The 26,030-nt window shown below is 40.9% G+C and overlaps 1 protein-coding gene across 1 annotated transcript in view; it reads left to right on the plus strand.

Annotated features, from left to right (window-relative positions):
- Window positions 1–2,433: 2,433 nt before the first annotated feature.
- Window positions 2,434–26,030, plus strand: part of LEMD1 (LEM domain containing 1) — a 33,722-nt gene continuing 10,125 nt past the window's right edge. The window contains exons 1-3 of the mRNA XM_074322282.1: window positions 2,434–2,557; window positions 3,149–3,271; window positions 5,988–6,058. Of these exons, the coding sequence (XP_074178383.1) occupies window positions 2,476–2,557; window positions 3,149–3,271; window positions 5,988–6,058 (276 nt within the window). The 5' untranslated portion in view covers window positions 2,434–2,475. The remainder of the gene's footprint in view (window positions 2,558–3,148; window positions 3,272–5,987; window positions 6,059–26,030) is intronic.

Consider the following 26,030-nt stretch of genomic DNA (forward strand, 5'->3'; position numbering starts at 1 on the left):
CCGGAGGTCTTACAGGAGTGTGCAGAGGATGAAATGTGATGATATGAAAGTGCTTTGAAAAGGCTGAAACCATCAAAATTCTGCAATGTATTATTATTTACCTGTACTCTATCCTGATTCTTATTTTTTAATTTTTTAATTTTTTATTGAGGAACAGTGTGCTTTTTTCCAGGATGTCAAGTCGTTGTTTTTCAATCTAGTTGTGGAGGGCGCAGCTCACTGGCCCATGTGGGACTCAAACCAGTGACCTTGGTGTTGTGAGCACCTCGCTCTAACCCCTGAGGCAACCGGCTACCCAGCAGCGGCCCAGCTCTGAGCTCAAGCCCACTGATCCATGTGGGAATCGAACCTGTGACCTTAGTGTTATGAGCACCGTGCTCCAACCACTGAACAAACTGGCTGGCCAGCGGCGGCTCAGCTCCAAGCTCAAGCCGTTGTTTTCAATCTGGTTGTAGAGGGCACAGTTCACTGGCCCACGTGGGAATCAAACCAGCAGCCTTGTTGTTAAGAGCTCACACTCTAACCAACTGAGCCATCTGGGCGCCCCTATCCTGAGTCTTATTTTTAAATGAGCAATTACTTAATAAGTTAATAGAGTTTTCTTCCACTTTCTCATTTTCCGTAGAGCTATGTCCAAACTACCCATCTACTCCTGTGGGTCTTTTGATGATGGCCTAGACGCTTGAGTTTGTTTGATTTCTCCTTTATCTCCCTAGTTTCTTGGCACCATTTGGTTTGGTAGCAGTGCTTTCTCCTCGCTTCCTGTGCATGATAAGTTCTCTGCATCCCTTGACATTTTACCACGGCAGTCAGCCTATGAAGTCGACTAATGCCTTCTTCTGTTTGAACTTAGGTTAAATTAATCATCTGACTTTCACATCAGTCCGTTGCTATGAGGTTACTGATGTCACACTGTCAGTATTATGATCAGCATAACATTTAACAGGCAAAAGGGATTGGTTGCTAGCGGGAACCCTTGGGTGAAACTCACCCAGCTTTAGTAACCAACCCAACGGCAAGACTTCAGACAACCATGTAAAGGGGTAAGTGGATTAATCATACAGTTGGATTCAATTTGAATATTTTTCTTCCATATGTGTGTTCCCTCCAGGCAATTGTCTAGTGTCACTTGAAATTGATGAGGGCACTTTTGGAGGTTATTTTTGGGAAGGTGGTGAAACAACAGACAGCTGTTCTCGGGAAGAAATATCACAGGATCCATCTAAGCTAGCTTCCGTAAAAATAAAATTGGAAATGCATTGTCCTTTTCCTTCCAAACATTAGGTTGTTCACTAGTGACCTGAAAATGTTAACTCAGCTTCCCAAACATGTAGAAAAGAAGGAAACGTACATGTACTAAGCACCTACTGTGCATCGAAATGTGACTCTGGTGGAAGCACAGCTTTAAAAGTAGAGAACTGCTAAACTAGGTGTTCTCAAACAACCCTGTTATACATGACAATTCACAGCTTTTTCCAGCTTGTGTACAATGTTCTTCCTAATTAGACATTGACTGATCACCAGTAAAAGCAATCATTACTTAAAATTGGTTCAGATCCTCCAATGCTGAGTAATTGTCTTGTAGTCGTTTTCACTGTGATATTAAAAAGCCTGGAAACATGATGGAAATGAAGTACAATAAATAAGCCCCTAAATTAAAAATCTCTGTTAAAAGGTTTGACAAATGGGTCTGTCTTTTTCAGGATTTTGTTAAGTAGGTAGAGGGGTCAGTTTGGGGGAATAGAGGGATCAACTGATTAAACTGATTGAACTTGAGGCTGTGCAGGTTTGGAAAGCCATATTAAGACTTGCGTAAATCTATATAAATCAATTTGTGTGCCAGAGAATGAACAGCTGACTTTTTTCAAATGCCAATTCAGCAATTACAAAGACTGCTGGCGGTTAATTAAAAACTACCATCTCATTAGATTCAGAGTTGAATTACAAGTGTGAAAACTACTACTGTTTGCAGTAACTGAATGCTCCATACTCTCTGTACTCTCATCAAAAGGAGGACAGGGATAAATAACTTTCATTTAACTCACTAAAAAATCTCTCTCAGCTCTTTCATATTTAATTAACTTCTTTCTTCTCAGAGCTTGAGTCTTACTCAGAGTTCCTAAGCAATAATAGAAATATTTGTTCATTTTGTGCAGAAGGTTTTTCTCACATTCGTTGAGTAAAAAACTTAGAAATAATTGAACCCCAAGGACAGTGGGGGAAAGTGACACCCATCCAAGCTTTGCATCAAGGCAACGAAAGCTGGAAAGAAATTTATGGCAGAAAACAGCAGAAAATGGTGATTTTTTTTTTTCTTTATTGCTTGTGTACCTCCAAGACTGGGGAGATAGGGTTGTAAACATTTCTGTGGACTGGTAAAGTTTTAGTTCTTATTTGTAAGGTTGTCTTTATGAATTTAATGTTTTACTATTTCAAAGATTTCACTGCCAGAAAAGAGACCAAACTTCTATCACCATGGTGGACGTGAAGTGTCTGAGTAACTCTGAATTACAGAATGAACTTCATAAGCTTGGATTTTCACCTGGGCCAATACTATGTATGTATGCAACAAATATTAAAGACTAATCACTTATTACTTATAAACTATGTCCAAAGATTTAAAATTATTTACAGTGGAAGAAACACATGCAACAAGAATCATTAAAATAGAAATAGGACAATAAAAAAACTACAAAACCATAATGAGGGAAGAGGAGATAAATACACGTAGACCCTACTTACAGATTAGTAAGTATGGTGCCAGACAGAAAAAATCCTTTTTTCCCCCACAGTGAAAAACACGTTACTCTTGATTATATCACCCTAGATTGTTTCTTTCTTTATTTTTAGCATATGTCCTATGTTAACTATTTATGTATTTATTGTCCACATTCCCCATAGATAGGATTACGACTTTGTCAGCCTTGTTCTCAGATGTGTCCAATGCCTGACTCTCTGGCTAACTCACAGAGACCTCACCTAAGGAAGGGAAGGAGTTGGGTAGCTGTGGGGTCCATCTCATTGTAAAAACCACAATTAAATAAAGTAAGGTGCAAGAATAAGCGTCAGAGTTGTGAAATACCTTGAATCCATTAGCGTCCCATATGCAAACAGAACAATTTAATCTGTTCTGCACATTTCCCCCCAGCTTCCACCAGAAAAGTGTATGAAAAAAAATTAAAGCAATTGTTGGTCTCACCTCCCTGTACATCACCTGTGATGAATGGACCCAAAACGCTGAACAGAGCTCAGGACTATGAAGACAGTAAAGGTACCATCAGAAGCTGTACTGCTTGATAGCAACTTTGTACTTATTAATACCTTGGCCAGCATGACTTATGCAGCTTTAAATGGCATGCAGGGTGACCTGTGAAATAGCCATATGGCCTGTTTGCACACAGAGCCTGGAAAATAGGCCTCTGGGCTGCAAAAGGAATGTTCAACTCCATGTTTATATCCATGCAGTGAGTCAATTGGGTGGAAAGTGGGGGCAAGGATTGGTCAATTTGCATGTCCTTTTGCCAACCAAAGACAAATCTGTGTTTGATTTCTAAAACCAGAAGTTCCTACAGGTAATTTCCAGATCTCCTTTGAGGTCTCAGCCTTTGTTTTGCTTCAATCAATAAATGTGACAATTATTTTCTTTGGATTACATGATTTCACATCCATTCAGAAGATGAACCAGATTGTACCTCCCTTGGCCTACTGCCCCCCTGACTTAATGGGAGCTGACCACAGCTGGACTCTTGTAGGTCCCAGATGGGTGGGGAGTGGTGGTCTCTGGGATCTGAAGGCTTCCCTTACAGTGGCCTCTGCCTAGGAATACCATTCTGCAGGGGTTTGGGCTCTTAGGGGGTAGGCTTAAAGATTCCCACAGTACATTCCAAGGTTCCTTAATTCAATGAACATTTATTAGGACTTCTCTATGAGCCACAGTAAAATAACAAGAAGTACCATTGATTGAAGGCCACCAGTGCGTGTCCTGCCTAACTTACATTAGCTCATTTAAGCCGCATAACATTAGCGGGAGTTCAGACAGGCCAACTGACAGGCCCAGCATCATATAGCTGGTAAGTGGCCCCAGAAGACAAGCATCTATTAGAATGTGCATGAAGAGCAAGGCCCATCTGTCTTCATCACCACTACATGTCCAGCTCTTAGAGCAAGACCAGGCCCACAGCAGGAGTTCAGCGTATGTTTGTTGGATGAAAGTGACATAGAACTGAGATTTGAACCCAGATTTGAACTCTCATAATTGTGCTCTTTCCACCACATGCCCTGCACTTTCATCACAATTTCTACTGTGAGGATAAACACATTACATTTTTGACCATGTTTGACCTACAAAAAATAATGACAATTTCATATAGTTCAAATTAATAGTTTAATAAACAATATAAGTGCCTTGGGTCCTCTGAAAAGTCCCCTGTAACGCCTGATATTGAAGGTGGCACAAGTGCTGAGAGCTTTCCCAAGAGTGTGGCTTGGCTGGCCTCGTGTAAAGTGGGCAGCAGGGTTTGGGGGATGGGCCCCTGAGCAGGACAGTTAGTGTGGGGGTACATCAGGGCAAGTGGCTACCCCTTTCTGGATGTCGGATGTGTTCAATCCTGTTCCAGACCTGGGGCTGCCTCTGTTTCCTGCCCTGGGAAGGAGCTGAAGGGACTAGATCAGACTTCTAATGAAATGCAGTGCCAGGCTTGAAGATTACAGAAAGAAAATGTCACTGCTCATGACTGCCGAGGACTGCAGGTCAAAGCTGCAAAGTCAAGCTGTCACGGTCTCAGGCCAAGAGGCCCTGGTTCCGAGCATGCAGCCCTCCACGCGGCACCCCGCTAAGGTGCATTTACGCTGGGCTAGGAGAAAATTGGTCTTTTGGTTTGTAAGCTTTGCCATTGCTTTACATTGTGTCCATCTGAGGCTAGTCAACCATGGGCCATCGAGTCAGAGGGGGAAGCTCTGGTTCAGCCCTACCCTTGTAATGCAATTCTGTGATGTCAATGGCCTGTGGTGGGTACAAGTAGGAAAGCTGCTTCTCCAGGTGAGGTCTGACTCAGACATTTGAATTTGCTCATTGGAGGAGCTTCATAGACTCTGGTGCCATTAGAATAGAGGGGTTGACATGGAACTGATGGGGTCCTATGGAGATTCAGCGTTGAGCCTTTTACAGGAAAACCTACTCCTAGGATGGGGTTGTGGTAGGGAGGGGCCGAGGGGCAGTTCCAGACCTGAGGCTGGGCATTAGGTCATCTAAACAATGGGTAGATGCAATTTTTCTCATTTTTACTGATTGTTTTGGCACTGGTTGGACATAGCTTTAGTGATCTACCCTGTTTTCAAACTTCCCAAATATTTTTGCCTTGGGGAGCTCATTTAAAATCTCTCCTGTTAAAAGCTCTGCTGACGTGCAAGAATACACAACTGCCCCAAGTTTATCAAAATGCTTCTTCCCAGACTGAAGGCCAGGGCTGACCAACAGCAACCTTTTCTGCCCTGGCTGTTCCCCTGGTTTTAAAGCCCTTTTAGCACAGGTCTGGCCTTCTTTCCCCTGGGTGCTTCTTTGGATACAGAAGGAGAAAATTCTCCTGCCCTATCTTGACATTCAGAGATGCACGAGGCTTACATCTGGCTCGAAGGGGCAATGAGTAGACTGCAAATAGCCCCCCAGATGAGCAGAGGCTCAGCTCTGCAATGTATTGTTCTCAGAGGCATAGAAACAGGCCAGCCTCCCTGTTAGGAGCCCTCTCGGTGTTCCCAGGAGAAGGCCTAAGAGTGTTCCACAAAGGCCACTGCAGAAACGTTCATTTCTCTCAGAAGGGCAAAGTGCATCTGAACTCTCATAATAGTGCTCTTTCCACCACATACCCTACACCTTTCTCACAAAAATCTGCCCTACAATTGGTAGAATTCACCCTGATGCTCGGTTCTTATTTCCTTGGCTAGCTAGTATGTTCTCATGGCCTATTTTCCTTTTGTTTCCCATGATCCAGAGCTTAATGCCACTATCATTTTGAAAGGAAATATCATACTCTCATCAGAAAAAAACAAGGGACCCAAAAAAGTATGTACAATTCTAATGCATGAATCCTTTTACACATATATTAAGTATAGGAAATAGCACTTTTCATGGTACTAAGAAAGGAAATAGCAAGTCAATACATTCTGCTATAGTGGGAAAATCCTAGTTTAAAGAAGCTCATTTTAATTCAGGTTCTTGTTTTATGTAATAGTTTTGTGAAACTATTATCGTGTTCTAGCACAGGACCCAGAGTAAAAGGGTCCTCAGGCACCCCCTGAAAGAGCAGCCAGCCTGCTGTCCCCTGCAGCTGTCATCCCCTCTGGCCTTTCACCAACTGTAGTCTACATTCACATATAGCATTGAGCACTGTTCTAGACCCACAGGGAGCACAGGGCCTCCTGCACCTTCCTCGTCCCCAGACACTGAGGCCTGGCTTCTACCCTCACCGCCATATTGGAGCACTTGGCCAAGTGTGTGAGTAAGAGGTTTTGGGGTGAGGCCAGATGGTTTAGAGTCCGTGCCCTTCCACTTGCCAGTTGTGTGACTCTGGAGAAGTCACTTAACAGATCTGAACCCCTTGTGCACTTTAATAGCAGTTCCTACCTCAGACGGTGGGTGTGAAGAGCAAGGCTGGCAAAGCCCTTAGCACAGAACACAGCACGTCATTCATTTACATGATGGACTCCGAGATACCAATGCTAGTGACCGAGTCTTTTGACCTCGGTCCCTCTTTATTTAGAGGCGCCTGCCTCCTGGGATTTTGGCAACTCTGTGCTCTCTCTCGGTTCTTGATTTTCCCTCTGACTGTTTTCATTCTGACTCTGTCTTCTGGGCCCCTAAACGTATCTTGTGCCTGAGATCTACGTCTTCAGCCCCCTTCTCTTCCTGCTCTGCACCGTGCGTCCCTTGGCCATCTCACTCACTTACCACTTCTGTATCATGACTGCACATCTAACCCTCACGCAGGACCTCTCTCTGGAGCCACAGGCCTGCATAGCCTTGACGGCTTAGGAAGCTCCTTCCCTCTTTCTTGCATTCACTGAACAAATGGTTATTTATGACCATGAGCATTTCATAGGTTATACAGAGGTGTTCATACTTCTCCCATGGTTATTCTCAGCACCTTACACTCAGGATATCCAGGACCACTTGTGTTCAAGGCCTCTTTCTGTCTTGATGGTTCTACCTTCCCACTGTGCAGACTCAAAATCACAGTTACCTTGGAACACTTACTCCCCACAGCTCCTCACATATAAACAGTTGCCATGTCCTATGGATTTGAATTATGATTTAAAAAAATCGATCCTTCCTTTCTCTTCCCACTGCTGCTATCCCAGCTTGTACTCATGTTACTTATTTTTATTATTATTTTTAATTTGAACAATTGCAATACCTTCCTAACTGGTCCCTGCCTCAGCCTTTACCAACTGCAGTCCAGATCTACAGAGATTGAATCATATCATTTTTTGCCCAGAAACTTTCAAAACAAGATGCAAGCTTACTACCTACCATGAAGAAACTCCAATATCTCCTGTAAAGTTATCTCCCTCACCATCAAACCCAACCAATACCTATCCTGTTTCTGCCCCTCTCACACCTCTTCCCATGCACCTTTGCCTCAACTATTCTGTATACCTGCATTTCTTTCCATTCTTTCCACCCCCACCCCATTCTTCTTCCTGTTAAAATCCTGTGCTCATTTAAGGAACGCCACAAAGGCCCTTCTGTGCATCCCTTTAAAATTGCATTTTATCCCCTTCAGTAGCTGTCACAGTGTCTAGCACTTGAAGGAGCCCAAAGATCACGTCCTCAAATCTACCAAACAGCTCTAGTGACACATAGGTTACTTTGCAAATGTGGTCTAGTATTTAAGCTACTTGCTGAGTTTAAATAAATGAAAAGAAAACCTCAGGCAGACATTCCTGCAGTAAGCTGTAACTTTAGCTTCCCATCAAAACATAACTCGAATTTGATGAAGTAACTCTGATACCAAATTTTCTAAAAGGATTTTTAAAATCTTTCAAATGGCTCATCAAAGGAGTCCTTTCTATTCAGTAAACCTCGTTTCCACAGAAAACCCTTTTGTATGGTTCCTGCAGACATTCACAGGAAAAAAAGCAACCTGACTATATAAAACGCATCAGGTGGGTCCAATGTCCTTCAGGCTTTGCTTTACATAAACCTGAAATAAAACCACATCAATATTTTGAATTGGCAATAGAATTAAATAGAAAGTTTGTGATGGCATAAAATGTTTTGATCTGAGGGATTTGTATAAGCCATTTTGATTCTCAAAAGGGCCTCAAGACAGCTGTTCAACTTTAAATCTGAAAGTAAATGTAAATAAGCATTTAAATTTCCATGTAAAAGATAGTAGAAAGTGTGTTTATTGAGACACTTGTCTAACACCATAGACTTTAATTACTTAAGAGCAGTGGTCTGTACCTAACCGTCCTTTAAGTATTTGAAACACCAATGAACACAGACTTTCCTCTCATTTTAGTAGGTTTCTAATGGAATACAAACCACTTTGAGATTTGGATTATGTCAATTTCTGGACAATTTTTAACAACTGTATATGTGTGTTTTATCAAATTACACACGCAGGCCATTTGATTTGGTGATTTGATTAAGACCACTTAGAAAGCTAGGTCAATATATATATATATATTTTTTTTTTTTTTTAAAGATTTTATTGGGGAAGGGGAACAGGACTTTATTGGGGAACAGTGTGTATTTTTCCAGGATTTTTTCCAAGTTGTTGTCCTTTCAATCCTAGTTGTGGAAAGTGCCATTCAGCTTCAAGTTGTTGTCCTTTCAGTCTTAGTTGTGGAGGGTGCAGCTCAGCTCCAGGTCCAGTTGCCCTTGCTAGTTGCAGGGGGCGCAGCCCACCATCCCTTGCAGGAGTCGAACCAGCAACCTTGTGGTTGAGAGGACGCGCTCCAACCAACTGAGCCATCCCGGAGCTCAGTGGCAGCTCAGCTCAAGGTGCCATGTTCAATCATTAGTTGCAGGGGGCGCTGCCCACCATCCCTTGTGGGAAATGGAAACTGGCAACCTTGTGGTTGAGAGCCCACTAGCCCATGTGGGAATCGAACTAGCAGCCTTCGGAGTTAGGAGCACGGAGCTCCAACCACCTGAGCCACTGGGCCGGTCCCCGGTCAATATTTTTTTAATTGGGGATTTTCTCATCAGATAGACTCTAGACACAGCTTAAGCTTCCACTGATGGAGTAGGGCGTGAAGCCAATGTGTGTAACTTGGGATCTAAAACCTCTTCTACTCGAGAGGGGAAATGAGATTTGGGGATGGCTGGGAGGCAGGACAATCTTCAATGTCAGGCTGCATAAAGTGCGGTTTGATAGGGCAGCCATATAATTTATCACTCCAAACAGGATGCTTTCGAGAATTAAAGGGAACACTAACCAGAAGGAATGCTGGAACAACAGGAGTAAAGCTGGACCGTCCCGGCAAATCAGGACATGTGGTCACCTGGGTTTGGGATGTTTGTACACGCACACCAGTCTGCGGAGGGCTGCTGCATCCAACACTCAGAGGGCGACTGCCCTGCAGGTGTGCTCCTGAGCGTCCCTGGCCCCATCTGGGTGATTCCTTATTCTCCCTCAAACACAAAATGCTCTTTCCTGCCAGAATCTCTGTTCATTCTGTTCTCCCAGCCTGGAGAACACATTCTCCTAGGAGTTTCTCAAACTGTGTTCTTTGGGCCTGGGCCTTGGAATCTGCCTTTTCCATCAGTCCCCATTCCCCCACCTCTGCCCAAGAGCTTTTGCTCTGTGTTGTAAAATGTTGATGGCAAACCTATGTCTTGAGCCCTCTGCATTTAATTCAATGCCAGGCACATGGAGGGAGGGGAGTTATCAGTGAACTGAAAGGAGCCTTTGCCCTGTAATGATATCAATAACCTTTCTTTTTCTGACTCCCTATCCTGTATCATCTCTTTTGTCACTTAGACATACCTTTATGTATTCATACAGGCCATGCCTTCTGGGCAGGACTTCCTCAGAAATGTAGCTGTGCTCTTCTCAGTGCATCACACTGGGGAACAATGTCATCCTGTACCACTGCTGGTGATGTTAACCTTATTCACCTGGAAAAGTCGGTGTCTGTAAAGTTTCTCCATAAAACCGTCATTTTCCCATTTGTAATTGAGCAGTGCTTTGTGGGGAGTACTGAAATGACACCAGCATAGTCTTCCTATTCAAAGCTCGTTCATTAGCCGTAGCTCCCATAGATGGCTGCCTGGTAACTTCCCTTGTAATGATGGCCTATTAAGACTTTCCGTTTCTGTTACTCCCTCTGCATTTATTAGTCTGTATTCTACTATAAGGAAGAACTTCCCTCCTCCCCCACTTACTTACTTGTTTATTCTTTGTTTTATTCATTCATTCATTCATATTAGTATGGACTCATTGATTCTTTCTAATTCGATGGGCTGTATTCATTGATATCATTATTTATTTTAATGCTCAGATTGTTCCAGTGGGAGCCCCTTCAAGATGGAGACTGTCTTTTTGACATGTCCTCGTTATTCCTTGAGCATTTCCTTAGTTTCTGGCACAAAAACATATTTCAGACCTATCTTGTACTTTTCTTGCCCCAGGAGCCTTTGTTCCTTTTACCAGGATTGTGTTTAGAAGCCAAGATCTAGGCCTTCAGTGAGCTCATTTCTATTGGGGAATCATTGTTTCTGGACCTCCCAGTGGCTAGAGCTGGAAAATAAACGTGTGCATATAAGTACACATGCACATATGCATTTACAACTATGTTTATATCTGTCTACACATACATTTAAAAATCATGAGTTCATCTCGATCTCCAAATACAGTCCAATATTTTAGTGTTCTTCCTAACCTTTCCACTTTCTATGTTTGTAAGTCATTTCTGTGACATTGAGAAACCTGGCTTCCATTTTCCTCAATATGTTTACATTTTGCTTCGCTTTCTAATTTCCTCAGAGTAACCAGTCTCCCAGTCATAATAGCCACCTCCTTCTCTGCATAACCATCCTCACCTCCTCCTTGACCACTGAACAGGCCAATGCCTCCATGTGGCCCTCCCATCATTGTCTCTCTTCCCTGGACACAGGACATGCTAATGCTTCCATGCTGTCTGCCTTCAACTATCAGGAACCCCAATCTATATGGTCCCGCATTTCTTTGGCTTCCACACATGCTGACACTCTGCATTCATGTTCCCTCTGCCCCATTTTCTGTGCAGGACACACTGATATCCCAGGGAGGGAAAAAGAAGGGAAAGAAAGCTTCATGTTGTTGTTGTTTTTCCTTCTAATTCTGAGGTCTGTTTCAATGTCTTTGTGCCAAAACTTAAATAGGATTTTTACTCCTTGTGTCTCAGTTGCTGTTGTTGCTGATAAGATACCTTGTAGGCCTATAGTCAGCATGTGTGGAGCCTAACCCAAATGCTGCAATCAGAAGGCCCAATGAACCAAAGGAATATATATTAAAGGACTATCATTAAGTGTGTGGTCTGAGTTGCATGTAAAGGTTTTAGGATACCTGATGTTAAACATCTCTATAATTAATTAATTGAAAAACATCCTTATTCCCAATAGTAGTTGTATATTCCAGTTGGGGCAAAGTGAAGAGTAAATTACATATTCAATAATTACTTAATAAGCCCTTAGTTCTTACCTTTGACTTGTGCTAATGGGAGCTAAATGCCATCTTTACAGGGAATGTAATTTAACATTTTTCCTGTAAAAATACTGACCTTCTGGTAGATACGCTTAAATATGCTTAATGATCAATGTGGCTTTATCTTATTGATTACATGCTGATTCTTTCTGTGTAATAGAACCCAGTTTTTTAAATACAAGAGCAGCAGGAAGAGATAGTGAAACCAAACTTTTATTACAATGATTCTAAGATGATAATAAAGGTAAACTTATTTATTTTCATAAAACTTAATTATGATCAGTCTCCTTCCATAGGAAAAATATGAATTTGTTTAGAAAACTCAGCTTTTCTTTCCCTTCATCTAAGGATATAACAAAACTGACTTTATTATTTTATAATTTGCATTATGGGTATAGATCTATATGTATCCATTTTAAGGAGAGGAATTTCCTGTTGTACCAACCCCATGAGCACTCCTGAGTTGTTTTGATCTCTTGGGACTTGTTAGGGCTTCCTGAGTACCAGGCACTATTCATCACAATGCATGAGGCCAGGCATGATTTATTATAATTATTGAGCATAACATTTCCTATCTGAAAGGCTTCTTGGAGAGGCTATATGTTCATCTTACACATGCAGAAACCAGAGAGGGGATATGACTTGCCTAAGACCACACAGAGTTAGAAGAAAATTTGGAAATGGAATTCCAGTCGTCTAATTTCCATTCTATCCAGCTGCCAAAGGAAGAGGAAAAACAATCAGGCACCTGAGTAGTGAAATAGCTCCCTCCAGTGTCTCTTTTCATGGTATACCAGAAGGGCTCCAGGACATCTCTTCACCTGTGGAAGTAAAGGATTTCTTTCTGGTGATTGCTCTGCCATGGGAGTCCATACGACGCATATCTTGGTGACCCTTCCATCTGCACATTAAAGCCATGGTACAGAGATCAGCACAGTTTAAATGGGCGGACTTATGTGAATTACACATATAACACATAACACAATTAACCTGGAATTTACCCAAGTAGACAGAAGAAAATTCAAACCTGAAAACTTTTTTTGACATTTCATTATAACATATGCATCTATAAAGGTATAAAGAATAATGTAATGAGTAGTTAGATTCTCAGCCTAGAGATTAAAAATTAAATTATTGCTAATTCACTTGAAGACCCCAGTGTATTCCTCCTTGATCATATTCCCCTTCCTTCATTTCCCCAAGATAACCACGATCCTGAATTTTCTACTTACCATAGTTTTCCATTTCTTTACAGTTTCCACAAACTTTAGTTCAATTTCTCATGATTTTGGATTTTATTTAAATGGTATCATAGTGTAAGTATTATTCTGTAACTTCCCTCTAGCATCCACCATCATGTTCTGAGCTTCATCCAATATTTGTAGCTCTCATTCATTCATTTTCATTGCTATATAATTATTGGAAAATACATTTATCCATTCTGTATTTATGAAACATTTGGATTGTTTTCAAGTTTTCCCAATATAAGCAATGTTGCTACAAACATTGTGGCACATGACCCATTGTGTACAGTGCAAGAATTTTTTTCTGATTGAATATACCTAGGAGTGGAACTGCTGACTTAAAGGATATATATACCTCTTCAGCTTAAGAGGTCATGTTAAATTGCTCTACAGAGTGGCTGCACCATTTTACATTCCTACCAGCAATACATTAATATATTGAGAGCTCCATTGTTCTAAATCTTCAAAATTTAATATTACCAGATTCAATTTTTGTCAATGTAAAGGGTGTAAGATTGTATTTCATTATAATTGTAGTTTGTATTTCTCTTATTACTAATAAGGCTGAACATCTTCTCACGTTTGTTGTTCATTTATGTTTTCTCATCTGTGAAATGCCTGTTCATGTGTTTTGCCCATTTTTCTATTAGGTTGTTTATCTTTTTCCTGTTAATTTATAGGAGCTCTTTATGTATTTTGGGTACTAATCCTTTGTCAGCCATAAGTGTAGCACGTATCTTCTCATATTAATAGTTTGGGCTTGTATTTTTTTTGCAGCAGTTTTAGATTCAAAGCAAAATTGAGAGGAAGGTACAGAGATTCCCAAATACCCCCCGCTCCCGCCCCCACCCCCACCCCCACATGCAGAGTCTCCCTCATTGCTAACATCTTCTACCAGTGGGCTTGTATTTTCATAGTTTTCTTGGTGCCTTTTGTTTTTTTTTTAAACATTTGAGTTTTTAATTTTTTTTATTTTGGGGGAAGGTGAACAAGACCTTTTATTGGGGAACAGTGTGTACTTCCAGGACTTTTTCCAAGTCAAGTTGTTGTCCTTTCAATCTTAGTTGTGGACAGCGCAGTCCAGCTCCAAGTCCAGTTGCCGTTGTTAGTTGCAGGGGGCACAGACCATCATCCCTTGCGGAAGTCGAACCAGCAACCTTGTGGCTGAGAGCCCCGTGCTCCAACCAACTGAGCTATCTGACACTGGCCCATGTGGGAATCGAACTGGCAGCCTTCGGCATTAGGAGCCTGAGCCACTGGGCCGGCCTCTCTTGGTTTCTTTTTTAAAATGTAATCAAAAAATATTTTCAAACTTACAGAAAATTTCCAGCAAAGAATTCCTGTATGGCCTTCACCCAGATTTACCAATTGTTAACATTTTACCACATTTGTTTTATAATTTTATCTATTTATTATTTTTTCTTGAACTAAATTGTAGACATCATGTAGATATCTTTTACTTTCTCATGAAAACTTCAGTATATATTTCTTTAGACTAAAGACATAGGGATATTCCCACAACAATGATGAGAATCAGAAATGTTTTACTGTATTAAAGTCACAGAACATAAAATGTACTATACCATTTTAAATTGCATGACTTAATGGCATATATGGCATTTATAATGCCACCTTTATCTAATTTCAAAACATTTTATCACCCCAAAATAAAACTCAGTACCCATTAAACAGTTATTCCACAACCCCCTCCTGGCATCTACTAATCTTCTTTCTGTTTCAATGGATTTTACCTTCTGTATATTTCATATAAATAGAATCATTCGATGTGTGATGTTTTGTGACTGACTTTTTTCACTTAACATTAGGTTTTCAAGGTTCATCCATGTTGTAGCATGTATCTGTATCAGAACATCATCTTTTATATAACTGAATAATATTCTATTGTATGGATATACTACAATGTGTTTATTCATTTATTTACTACAGATATTTGGATTATTTATACCTCTTGGCTATCGGAACTAATGCTACTTTGAACTTTCATGTATACATATTTGAGTACCTGTTTTCAATTCTTTTGGATATCTGAGGTGTGATCAAACAATACAGTGAATGTTTAAATTTTTAAAATTTATGGGCGACTGGTTTGCTCAGTGGTTAGAGCACGGTGCTCATAATATCAAGGTCGCCGGTTTGAGTCCCACATGGACCAATGAGAAGCAACGGCTTGAGCTTGGAGCTGGGCCACTGGTGGGCAGCCAGTTGGCTCAGTGGTTGGAGTGAGGTGCTCATAACACAAGAGTCTCCTTTTCGAGTCCCACATGGGCCAGTGAGCTGTGCCCTCCACAACTAGATTGAAAAAATGACTTGACTTGGAGCTGAGCTGCGCCCCCCACAACTAGATTGAAAAACAACAACTTGACATCCTGGAAAAACACACTGTTCCCCAATAAAAAAAAATTATTACAGTAAAAGACACATGGCCATTAATCCCCCCCCAAAATACTCCTCCTTGCTTTGAACACACTTATCCCATCATTCTTGCCACTCTCTGAAGCAGTTCTGGAAGTCTTCTTTTTTTTATTGGGGGAGGGGAACAGGACTTTTTATTGGGGAACAGTGTGTACTTCCAGGACTTTTTCTAAGTCAAGTTGTTGTCCTTTCAATCTTAGTTGTGGAGGGCGCAGCTCAGCTCCAGGTCCAGTTGCCGTTTCTAGTTGCAGGGGGCACAGCCCACCATCCCTTGCGGGAGTCAAACCAGCAATCTTGTGGTTGAGAGGACGCGCTCCAACCAACTGAGCCATCTGGGAGCTCAGCAGCAGCTCAGTTCAAGGTGCCATGTTCAATCTTAGTGGCAGGGGGCGGAGTCCACCATCCCTTGCGGGACTCGAAGAATTGGACTGGCAACCTTGGGGTTGAGAGCCCACTGGCCCATGTGGGAATCGAACCGGCAGCCTTTGGAGTTAGGAGCACGGAGCTCTAACCCCCTGAGCCATGGGGCCGGCCCTAGAAGTCTTCTTTCGTGACTGTCTTTAGTTGCTGTGTCACGGCTGCCTCCATGTCCTGAATCGATTAAAAACATTTACCTTTCATGGTCATTTTGACTTTGGAAAAGAGCCAAAAGTCGCATGGTGCCAGATCTGGTAAATCAAGTGAATGAGGACATACCCTGTTGTTTTCATTTGACAGAAATTGCCGTACCAGAAGCGATGTGTGACATGGAGTGTTGGCATGATGGAGGATAAAACCATTTGCCCGTTTCTCAGGCCATTTTCTATGCACATCATTTCTTCAACACTCTAATAAGCCCTTATAATATTCAGAGTTCATCTTAGTGTTCCTCAGCCAGCACAATTCCATCAAGGTCAAAAAAAAATTTAGCATCACCTGATGTTACTCGTAGATCTTGATTGACATGCTTTTTTCGCACAAGGAGAACTGGATGATTTCCACTGAGAACTCTGAAACTTGGTCTCAGGATCATAACCATAGACCCAAGTTTCATCTCCCATGATGAGCACGATCGCGAAACTCCATCGAAATTGACAAATACTGTTGCTTTTGTTCGACAGTCAAAATGCATGAAACAAATTTCACACTCACTCGCCTCATATTCAAATCTGTTGTTAAAATGCTTTGAATGGAACCATAAGAGAGGTTCAGATCCTCAAAAATTTCCCTAATAATCATCACATGTGTTTGATTGAATCATTTTGCTTACTCTTTCAAAAACCCATTCTCTTGGGTTTTTTATGTGGAAGGACATCCCAATCTCTCCTTGTCTTCAATTGATTCACAACCATTACAAAATCACTGGAACCACTTGTAAACCATCTTCATGGCTACTGCAGCATCACCATAAACTAATTTTAACATTCTGTGTGTTTCTTTAGCACTTTTTTGCAGTTTGAAATAAAATTTCATGTTAATGCCTTGTTCATCGCACACTTTAAAACACACCTCTCAACCATAGCTCATACCCGACTGACAGCACTGAACAAGTTGAAACTTGTCACACACTGTTACTAAGGTTCAATGCGCCAATTCCTGTATTGAAGATCTCTGCCTGTCTTTTGGATGGCATTCGGCAGCAGCATTCACCATAGTTTTTGTTCACATCTCATATACCTAGGAGTAGAATTTTTGGGTCATATGGTAATTCTATGTTTAACTATTTTTTTTAGTAATGGCAAAACTGTTTTCCACAATGACTGCTCCATTTTACTTCCCACCACTAATGTGTGAAGGTTTCAATTCTCCATGTAAGGACTTGTTATTGCACCCCAACTTTTTAAAGTAGTCATCCTAGTGTATATGAAGTGGTGGCTCATTATGCTTTTGATTTGCATTTTCCTAATGATTAATGATGTTGAGAATCTTTTCATATGTTTATTTGAACATATTCTTTGGAGATATAACCACTCAAGTAATTTGTCATTTTTTAATTGGGTTGTTTGTTTTTGTGTTGTTAAGTTGTAAGAGTTCTTTATATATTTTGAATGCTAGACTGTCATCTAATATTGATTAGCAATTTTTTTTTCTCATTCCAAGGGTTGCCTTTTCTCTTCCGTCATAATGTCCTTTGATGCACAACAGTTTATAAAAGCTTGCTTAAGATGTTTCTTTAACGTGGATTTCTTTGGGTTTATCCTGTTTGGAATTCACTCAGCTTTTTGAATCTGTAGATTTATGTCTTGCAAATTTGAGACATTTTCAGCCATTATTTCTTCAAATATCTTTTTCATCTCCACCTCATTCATTCTCCTCTTCTTCAAGGATTATGATGACACAAATATTAGATCTTCTATTATAATCCCATAAGGTCCTGAGACTCTGGGTTTTTGTTTTGGGAGTTTTTTGGCCTATTTTTCTCTCTGCTGTTCAGTTTGAGTGCTTTATACAGTACTATCTTCAAGTTTATTGATGCTTTCCTCTGTTTTCTCCATTCTGTTGTCAAACCCATCTTGTGAGTTTATTTTTACTTCAGTTATTTAATTTTTTTTTATTCTAAAATTTACACTTGGTTCTTTATATATGAGATCTGACAATTACATTCACGAACTCAACCTAGATAAGGTGCTACATACCTCATTGCTGAATATCACCACAGTCTCCTTTGAAGAACTCCCCTTGGAAAGCTATACACTGACGCCAACATCTGGTCCTCCCTTCAAAGCAATTTTGGAACTCTTTTCTTGGAATTGCCATCAGAGCTGTCATCGTATTATCCTTGATGTCCTGAATGTCATCAAAATATCTTCCTTTCAATATTTTCTTTAACTTCGGGTAAAGAAAGAAGTCATTGGGGGCCAGGTCAGGTGAGTAGGGAGAGTGTTCCAATACAGTTATTTGTTTACTGGCTAAAAATCCCCTCACAGGCAGTGCCGTGTGAGCTGGTACATTGTCATGATGCAAGAACCATGAATTGTTGGTGAAAAGTACAGGTCGTTTTCATCTAACTTTTTCACACTGCCTTTTCAGCACTTCCAAATAGTAAACTTAATTAACTGTTTGTCCAGTTGGTACAAATTCATAATGAATAATCCTTCTGATATCAAAAAAAATGTTAGCAACATCATTTTGACTCTTGATTTGGACCGACAGAACTTTTTTGTCATGGAGAATGAGCTGACTTCCATTGTGCACTTTGATGCTTTGTTTCAGGGTCATATTGGTACACCCATGATTCATCACCAGTGATAACATGGCCCAAAACATTGTCTTGCCTCTCCAAAAGGTCCTGGCAAACTTCGACTCTCCTTTGGTTTTGTTCATCAGTGAGCTCCTTCGGGACCATTTTGGCACACACCTTTCACATGCCAAGATTTTCAGTTAAGATTTTCCTGTTTCTCTATTGATGTTTACTTGGTCTGCTTTGCTTCTCATGATCAGCCGATGATCTTGACACACAATTTGATGAATTTTTGCAATGTTTTCATCAGTTCTGCTTGTTACTGGCCTCCCTGACCTCTATTCATCAGTGACGCATTCTCACCCCTCCAAAAAATGTTTAACCCGTTTGTACACTGTCGTTTTCTTCATAGCATTATCTCCATAAACTTGGACTAACATGTCCCTGATTTCTCTTCCACTCTTGCCAAGTTTAACAAGAAATTGAATGTTTGTCCATTGCTCTAATTCAAGCTCAGACATTCTCACAACAGTATGCAAAAACACACTACAACAATAATAAACACTACTCAGCAAGACACCACCACATGTCAACATGAACACAGCTGTGAGACACTGATATACGAAGGTTATGAAACCTTACTGAGCTGTTTGTACAGCACTGCCCATGTAAGTGCACGGTGGCAAGTCTGCGAACTTAATTGTCAGAACTAGTATTCTACTTATCTGCAAAGAGTTAATATTTTGCACTTGTTTCAAATGTGTTCATGTTGTTCCTTGAAACATTTTATGATAGCTACTCTAAAATCCTGGTTGGATAATTCCAATATTGTATTATCTTGGTGTTGACATCTGTTACGGTCTTTTCTCACTCAACTTATGGAAGACTCTGGATCTTATTAAAATACTCTATTTTAGCACCCTCCTCAGGCTTTATGCTGGTAGGGGAAGAAAGGCACCAGCTCTTTGCTGTTGGGTGGGTGGAGTAGAAGTCCAGGTCCCCCACTGGTCCTCTATTGACAGCCTGTTGTGTGTTTGTTGGTTCCTCGTTATTGCTGGGCTGCTGGGGCTGCAGGCGATGGGGGGCTTCCACGTGGCCTCCACTGTTCCCAGACACCAGCCCAGTGGAGAAGGTGAGGGTCCAACACACGGGGGTGAAGTCCATGCTTCCCATGTGCCTTGGCTGGTGAGGGTGGAAGTGGACTGTTTGGCTGGAATAGGGTAGTTCCTGTCGAAAGTTTTCTGGATTTTTTTGTTTTTTTAAATTTTTTTATTGGATAATATTGGGGAACAGTGTGTTTCTCCAGGGCCCATCAACTCCAAGTTGTTGTCCTTCAATCTAGTTGTGGAGGGCACAGCTCAGCTCCAAGTCCAGTTGCTATTTTCAATCTTTATTGCAGGGGGTGCAGCCCACCATCCCATGCGGGAATTGAACCGGCAACCTTGTTGTTAAGAGCTTGCGCTCTAACCAACTGAGTCATTCAGCCACCCCCAAAGTTTTCTGTCTTGTTAGGCTGCTCCTTCCCCTTTTCTTGTCCTTTGGCTTTCTGGAGGTGTTTTTTTTTTTATTTACACCCATTGGTATTTCCAGGTTGCCAGCTTCTCTACCATGTAGTCCAAGATATGTGATGTAAATAGAAAACCCAGGGTATTCACCACATGTCATTACAATGGCCTGCGTTCCCTAGCCCATCTGCTTTTCTCTACCTTTTCAGAGTCTGTTCGCTTTATATACAGTGTCCAGGGTTTTGGTTATATTCAGCAGAAGAAATTTGGAGTACACCTACCTCATCTTGTTCCCAATACCATCTTTTAGCAGTCTGTCCTCTCTCCGATCTACATCATTAGCTCTTGTCATATGTCAAGTTTCCATACATACATGGGAGTTTTAAAATATACCCAGGATTTGTTTTAATCGGGATTGGTAAGGTGAGAGACACAGAGACAACTGCCTTTGAAAGGAGTTTATTACCTATACTTCCCAAAAAGATTGGGCGCATTGTGCCATGCAGAGCCATATGGAGAAGTGCCAGGGTCAGTCAGGAGGCAGGAGTGAGGGGAAGGCATGGGCACAGGGCTTTATTGTGGTGTTTGTTTGTTTTTTGAAGATTTTATTGGGGAAGGGGAACAGGCCTTTATTGGGGAACAGTGTGTACTTCAGGACTTTTTTCCAAGTCAAGTTGTTGTCCTTTCAATCTTAGTTGTGGAGGGTTCTGTTCAGCTTCAAGTTGTTGTCCTTTCAGTCTTAGTTGTGGAGGGCGCAGCTCGAACTCCCGGCAACCTTGTGGTTGAGAGGACGTGCTCCAACCAACTGAGCCATCCGGGAGGCAGCTCAGCTCAAGGTGCCGTGTTCAATTTTAGTTGCAGGGGGCACAGCCCACCATCCCTTGCAGGACTCGAGGAGTTGAACTGGCAACCTTGTGGTTGAGAGCCCACTGGCCCATGTGGGAATCGAACCGGCAGCCTTTGCAGTTAGGAGCACGGAGCTCTAACTGCCTGAGCCACCGGGCCAGCCCCTTTATTGTGGTTTTTGCAGGAAGGAATGGGTGAGACAAAGTTAGCATTTTAGGATTGGCTAGTTTGACTAATTTCGGCAGGTTCTGAGCTATAGGGGTGGATCCTACATAGTTGTCCAGTATCTGGCCCTAGGCTAATGTAGGGCAGAGGAAATACTGGCTTGGTGTGTGAGAGCTGGATAAAGGAGAAGGTAGGGAGTATAGGTTTTGAACTGGTTGGCTTGCATATGAAAGGCTTCATCACAGGAAAGTCTTTTTCTTTCTTCTTTCCTTCCTTCCTTCTTTCCTTCCTTTCTTTTTTTATTAGTTTCAGGTGTATAAAACAATGTAATAGTTAGACATTTACACCTCTCACAAAGTGATAACCCCTCCCCCAATCTACTACCCCTCTGACATCGTATATGCTGTTACAATTCTACTGACTCTATTCCCTATGCTGTACTCCGCATCCTGTGACCATATATATATATAATTATAGTTGACCTTCATTGTTATTCAGCTTCAGCCTCAGGTGTACAGCGCAAGGGTCAGGCATCACACTGTCCCTAAAGTGGTCTCCCTAATAAGACACTTAGTGCCCATCTGACACTGTTTAGGAATTAGCTGGCTCTGGAAGAGGAAGTCTCTCCAGGATCAGCAAGGCCCCAAGATGTCAAAGCACCATAAAATACAGAAAGTAAAAAGCATGATTAATACAATGAGGTCTCTACTCTGGTCAATTTATGTAGCTTGTGCTCATAGCAGAATGTTTTCATTATCATAGCAACCCCCCCACCCCCACCTCGTTGTTTCAGAACAGCGTCTTTTTTTTTCACTTGTCCCTTTGTTCTTCCATCTAAATTTTAAAATAATCTTATCAAGTTCTATGAAAAATTCAGATTGTAATTTAGATTGAAATTTTGTTGACTTTATAAATTAATTTGGAAAGAGCTGAATCTTTACTCTGTTGAGTCTCCCTGTTCATGAACATGTTAGATCTTTACATTTATTGAAACTTTCTTCAATGTCCTTCAGCGAGATTTTATAATTTTCTCACTAAAGGCCATGGTCATCTTTTGTTAGCTTTATTACTAGGTAGGCTTTTGATTTTTGTTGCCAAATTTTGTCAGGAATATTATGTTTTTTAAATTATGTTTTAAATGGTTTTTGCTGGTATGTAGAAATGCAATTGACTTTTGTCAATAACTTGTCTTATAATAATGAACTCTTTGCAATTATAATAATTTTTCTGCAGATTCTTTTTAGTGTAATTTATGTACCTTTAAATTTTTTTGTTTAGCTATGCTAGCTAAGACCTCTTTATTATAATATTAAATAAGACTGATAATAGTAGGAACGCTTTCTTTGGTTCTGATTTTAGAGAAAATGCTTTTAACATTTTACCTTTGAGTATGATTTTTGGTGTAGGTGTTGGAAGACGACTTTTACCAAGTTTAGGAATTTCCAACTCTATTCATGATTTGCTAGATTTTTTAAAGTGGGAGTGGAGATGATCACAAGTTTTCACTTTTCTTTTGTTAATGTGGTGCAGATTATTTTAAAAGGCTTTTAATTAATTTAAAATCATTATTTAGGTTAAAAGAACACAATGTTTTAAATGAGAGCTTAATTAAATTGAGATTGAGGTAAAACCAATAAAGTAAGAGTCTGAAATTATTACAAGATCTTTTATTAACTTAATCATTTTAGTCAATAAAGGAATTTAGTCAATCAACTCAATACTAAAGGGCTCTAAATCAAGAGTTTTTCTGCCTGTAAGCAGGTCACAACTGCCAATTTGTCAAGTCATTTGTAAAAATGTCTGGAGATATATATACATGCCTTTTTGAAAAAAAAAATTGTATGAGTGGAGTGATTGGAAAATGTAACACATTTCAGTTAGGAAAGAATTTCATCCCCACCCCTAGGAGTATCTGCCTCCTGACTCCCCAAAGTCCTACAGTAAGAAGTCCTGGAAGAAAAAGAGAAAGAAGGGGTGGGGAATCTCAGCACTCAGCACCCCTTCTTTAATTGCCCATAATTGTATGTGTCAGTTTATGACATTTTGGGCTAGGATTGGATCTACATTGTGAAATACACATCTAGTCTAAATGCTAACAAACTTGTATTTCTTTATGGACAAATATTAATCATTTAGTCAAAGTAGATCATTTTTCAAAAGCAAAATACATTTTTGATGAGTAATGATTTAATTAGAATACAAAATGATTATTGTTCTTTCTCACTCTGAATATTACCCCAGAGTGTAGTTAACTATAATATAGCATGACACAATATCTCTTACACAATTCACTCTTAGATTCAATGTGATTCATAGGTAGGCAATAAGAATTAGCACAAAATAGTCTACCTGGAAAAAATCTTTAAAAGTCAATTCATCTGAAATATTCAAGAAGACATCTGATGGCTACAATTGTTACAATTGTTACTTCCACAGGAAATTAACTAATGATTTGATAACTTATTAATTAATGAAATTTTTTTAAAAGATTTCATTGGTGGAGGGGAACAGGACTTTATTGGGGAACAGAGTGTTTTTCCAGGCCTTTTTTCCAAGTCAACTTGTTGTCCTTTCAATCTTAGTTGTGGAGGGTGCCGTTCAGCTTCAAGTTGTTGTCCTTTCAGTCTTAGTTGTGGAGGGCGCAGCTTAGCTCCAGGTCCAGTTGCCACTGATAATTGCAGGGGGCACAGCACACCATCCCTTGTGGGACTCGAACTGGCAACCTTCTGATTGAGAGGAGGTACTCCAATCAACTGAGCCATCCGGGAGCTCAGCGGCAGCTCAGCTCAAGGTGCTGTATTCAATCTTAGTTGCAGGGGGCGCTGCCCACCATCCCTTCCGGGACTCGAGGAATTGAACTGGCAACCTTGTGGTTGAGAGCCCACTGGCCCATGTGGGAATCGAACCGGCAGCCTTCGGAGTTAGGGGCATGGATCTCTAACCGTCTGAGCCACCAGGCCGGCCCCATGAAATATTTTTTATATATTTTCAATGAATTCCCTCAATAGAAATATTACAAAACAAAAACCATACTCACTGAAGCCAGAATATTTGGGCTTAAATTATAGCTCTGCCTTTTATTAATTGTGTGACCTGGGGCAAATACTTTAGCTCTGTAATCCTCTGTTTTCTCATCTATAAAATGGTGACTATAATGGTTAACTCCTAGAGCTGTTACCATGTTTCCCTGAAAATAAGACCTAACCGGAAAATAAGCCCTAGCATGATTTTTCAGGATGACATCCCTTGAACATAAACCCTAATACGTCTTTTGGAGCAAAACTTAATATAAGACACGGTCTTATTTTGGAGAAACATACAAAGATTAAATGAAATGAAGCATGTTGAATGCCCAAGACAATAGACATTCACAGTGTGGTATTCTAATGCATTTCGAGCAAAGCAGTACTGTCATTCTGCAGTGCAGCTTGGTGATTATGATCAGGGACTCAGAGGCTTTACTGCCAGGGACTCCTGGCTCCACCATCTCAACAGCTGTATGAAAGTGGGCAAGCTCCTTAAACTTGCCATGCCTCAGTTTTCTCATCCATAAAATAGGCACAATAAAAGCACCTTCCTGATAGGGTGGTATTGAAGATCAAATTATTTTATTCATGTCAAATGCTTAGAGAAGGGTACCTGGTACACAGGAAATGCTCTACGAGGTCTGACAATTATGTTCGTGAACTTGTTCAATGACGTTGCTAACCTATTTTGATATCAGAGGGATTATTCATTACGAATTTGTACTAACTGGACAGTTAACTAAGTTTACTGTTTGGAAGTGCTGAAAAGGCTGTGTGAAAAAGACAAAAACGACCTGAACTTTTCGCCAACAATTCATGGCTCTTGCATCACGACAATATACCAGCCCACACGGCACTGTCTGTGAGGGAGTTTTTAGCCAGCAAACATGTAACTGTATTAGAACACCCTCCCTACTCACCTGACCTGGCCCCCAGTGACTTCTTTCTTTACCCAAAGATAAAGGAAATATTGAAAGGAAGATATTTTGATGACATTCAGGACATCGAGGGTAATACGATGACAGCTCTGATGGCCATTCCAGAAAAAGAGTTCCAAAATTGTTTTGAAGGGTGGACTAGGCACTGGCGTCAGTGCATAGCTTCCCAAGGGGAGCACTTTGAAGGTGACCACAGTGAAATTCAGCAATGAGGTGTGGAGCACTTTTTCTAGGATGAGTTTGCAAACTTAATTGTCCAACCTCCTATACATGTTGGCTAGTATTGTAATGAGACACTCATTATATTGCCATCTCTCGGAATTATTACATTTTTAAATATGGCTGTGATTAGTAAAATTAGCTGAGTGTAATTTTCTGACTTCAATGCTAGGGGTGCAGTGAAGTGGATGAAGTAGAGGAGACCACGCGTTCCCCACTCTCAGTTGTGAATGCTTTGTCCAAACAGCCGTCTTTGCAAATTCTAGCTCTGGGAATAGAGAGAAAGGAGCAAAGATACTACATTTCTCCATGGTGCCACTTACCATCACTAAGCCATGGGTTTTAATCAACACCAACATTTTTACATTCCATTGTATATGGTGTTTATAGTGAAAACCATAACCGCATTAAAGGAATGTTCTAAAGATGAAAAATAAATCAACTACAAACATGCCTGTCATGCGGGAGACCCTGCGGGGTCTCTGCTCCCGCTCCCCATACAAGAACGCAGGATATGGTGAGGCGAAAAAGGAACACCCACGGAGCCATAGGTAGGGGAGGCATACCACTATGGTCTCACTGGAGGCTGGGTTCACACTGTCCGCAAACCGCCATCCACACTTGCCAGCCCAGCCACCATCTTCTTGCTAGCCCCCATTTCCTGCTAGCGTAGCCACAGCAGTTATATTAGTGGCAAATGGCTCACTGGTTACAGCTGACGGCCAACTAGCCACAGCTGATGGCCATCCAATCACATTGATGGCCATTTACTACCTGAGCCAGCACCTGTCTATGTGAGGCCGA

The sequence above is a fragment of the Rhinolophus sinicus genome, linkage group LG17, assembly GCF_036562045.2.
Source record: "Rhinolophus sinicus isolate RSC01 linkage group LG17, ASM3656204v1, whole genome shotgun sequence".
Lineage (NCBI taxonomy): Eukaryota > Metazoa > Chordata > Mammalia > Chiroptera > Rhinolophidae > Rhinolophus > Rhinolophus sinicus.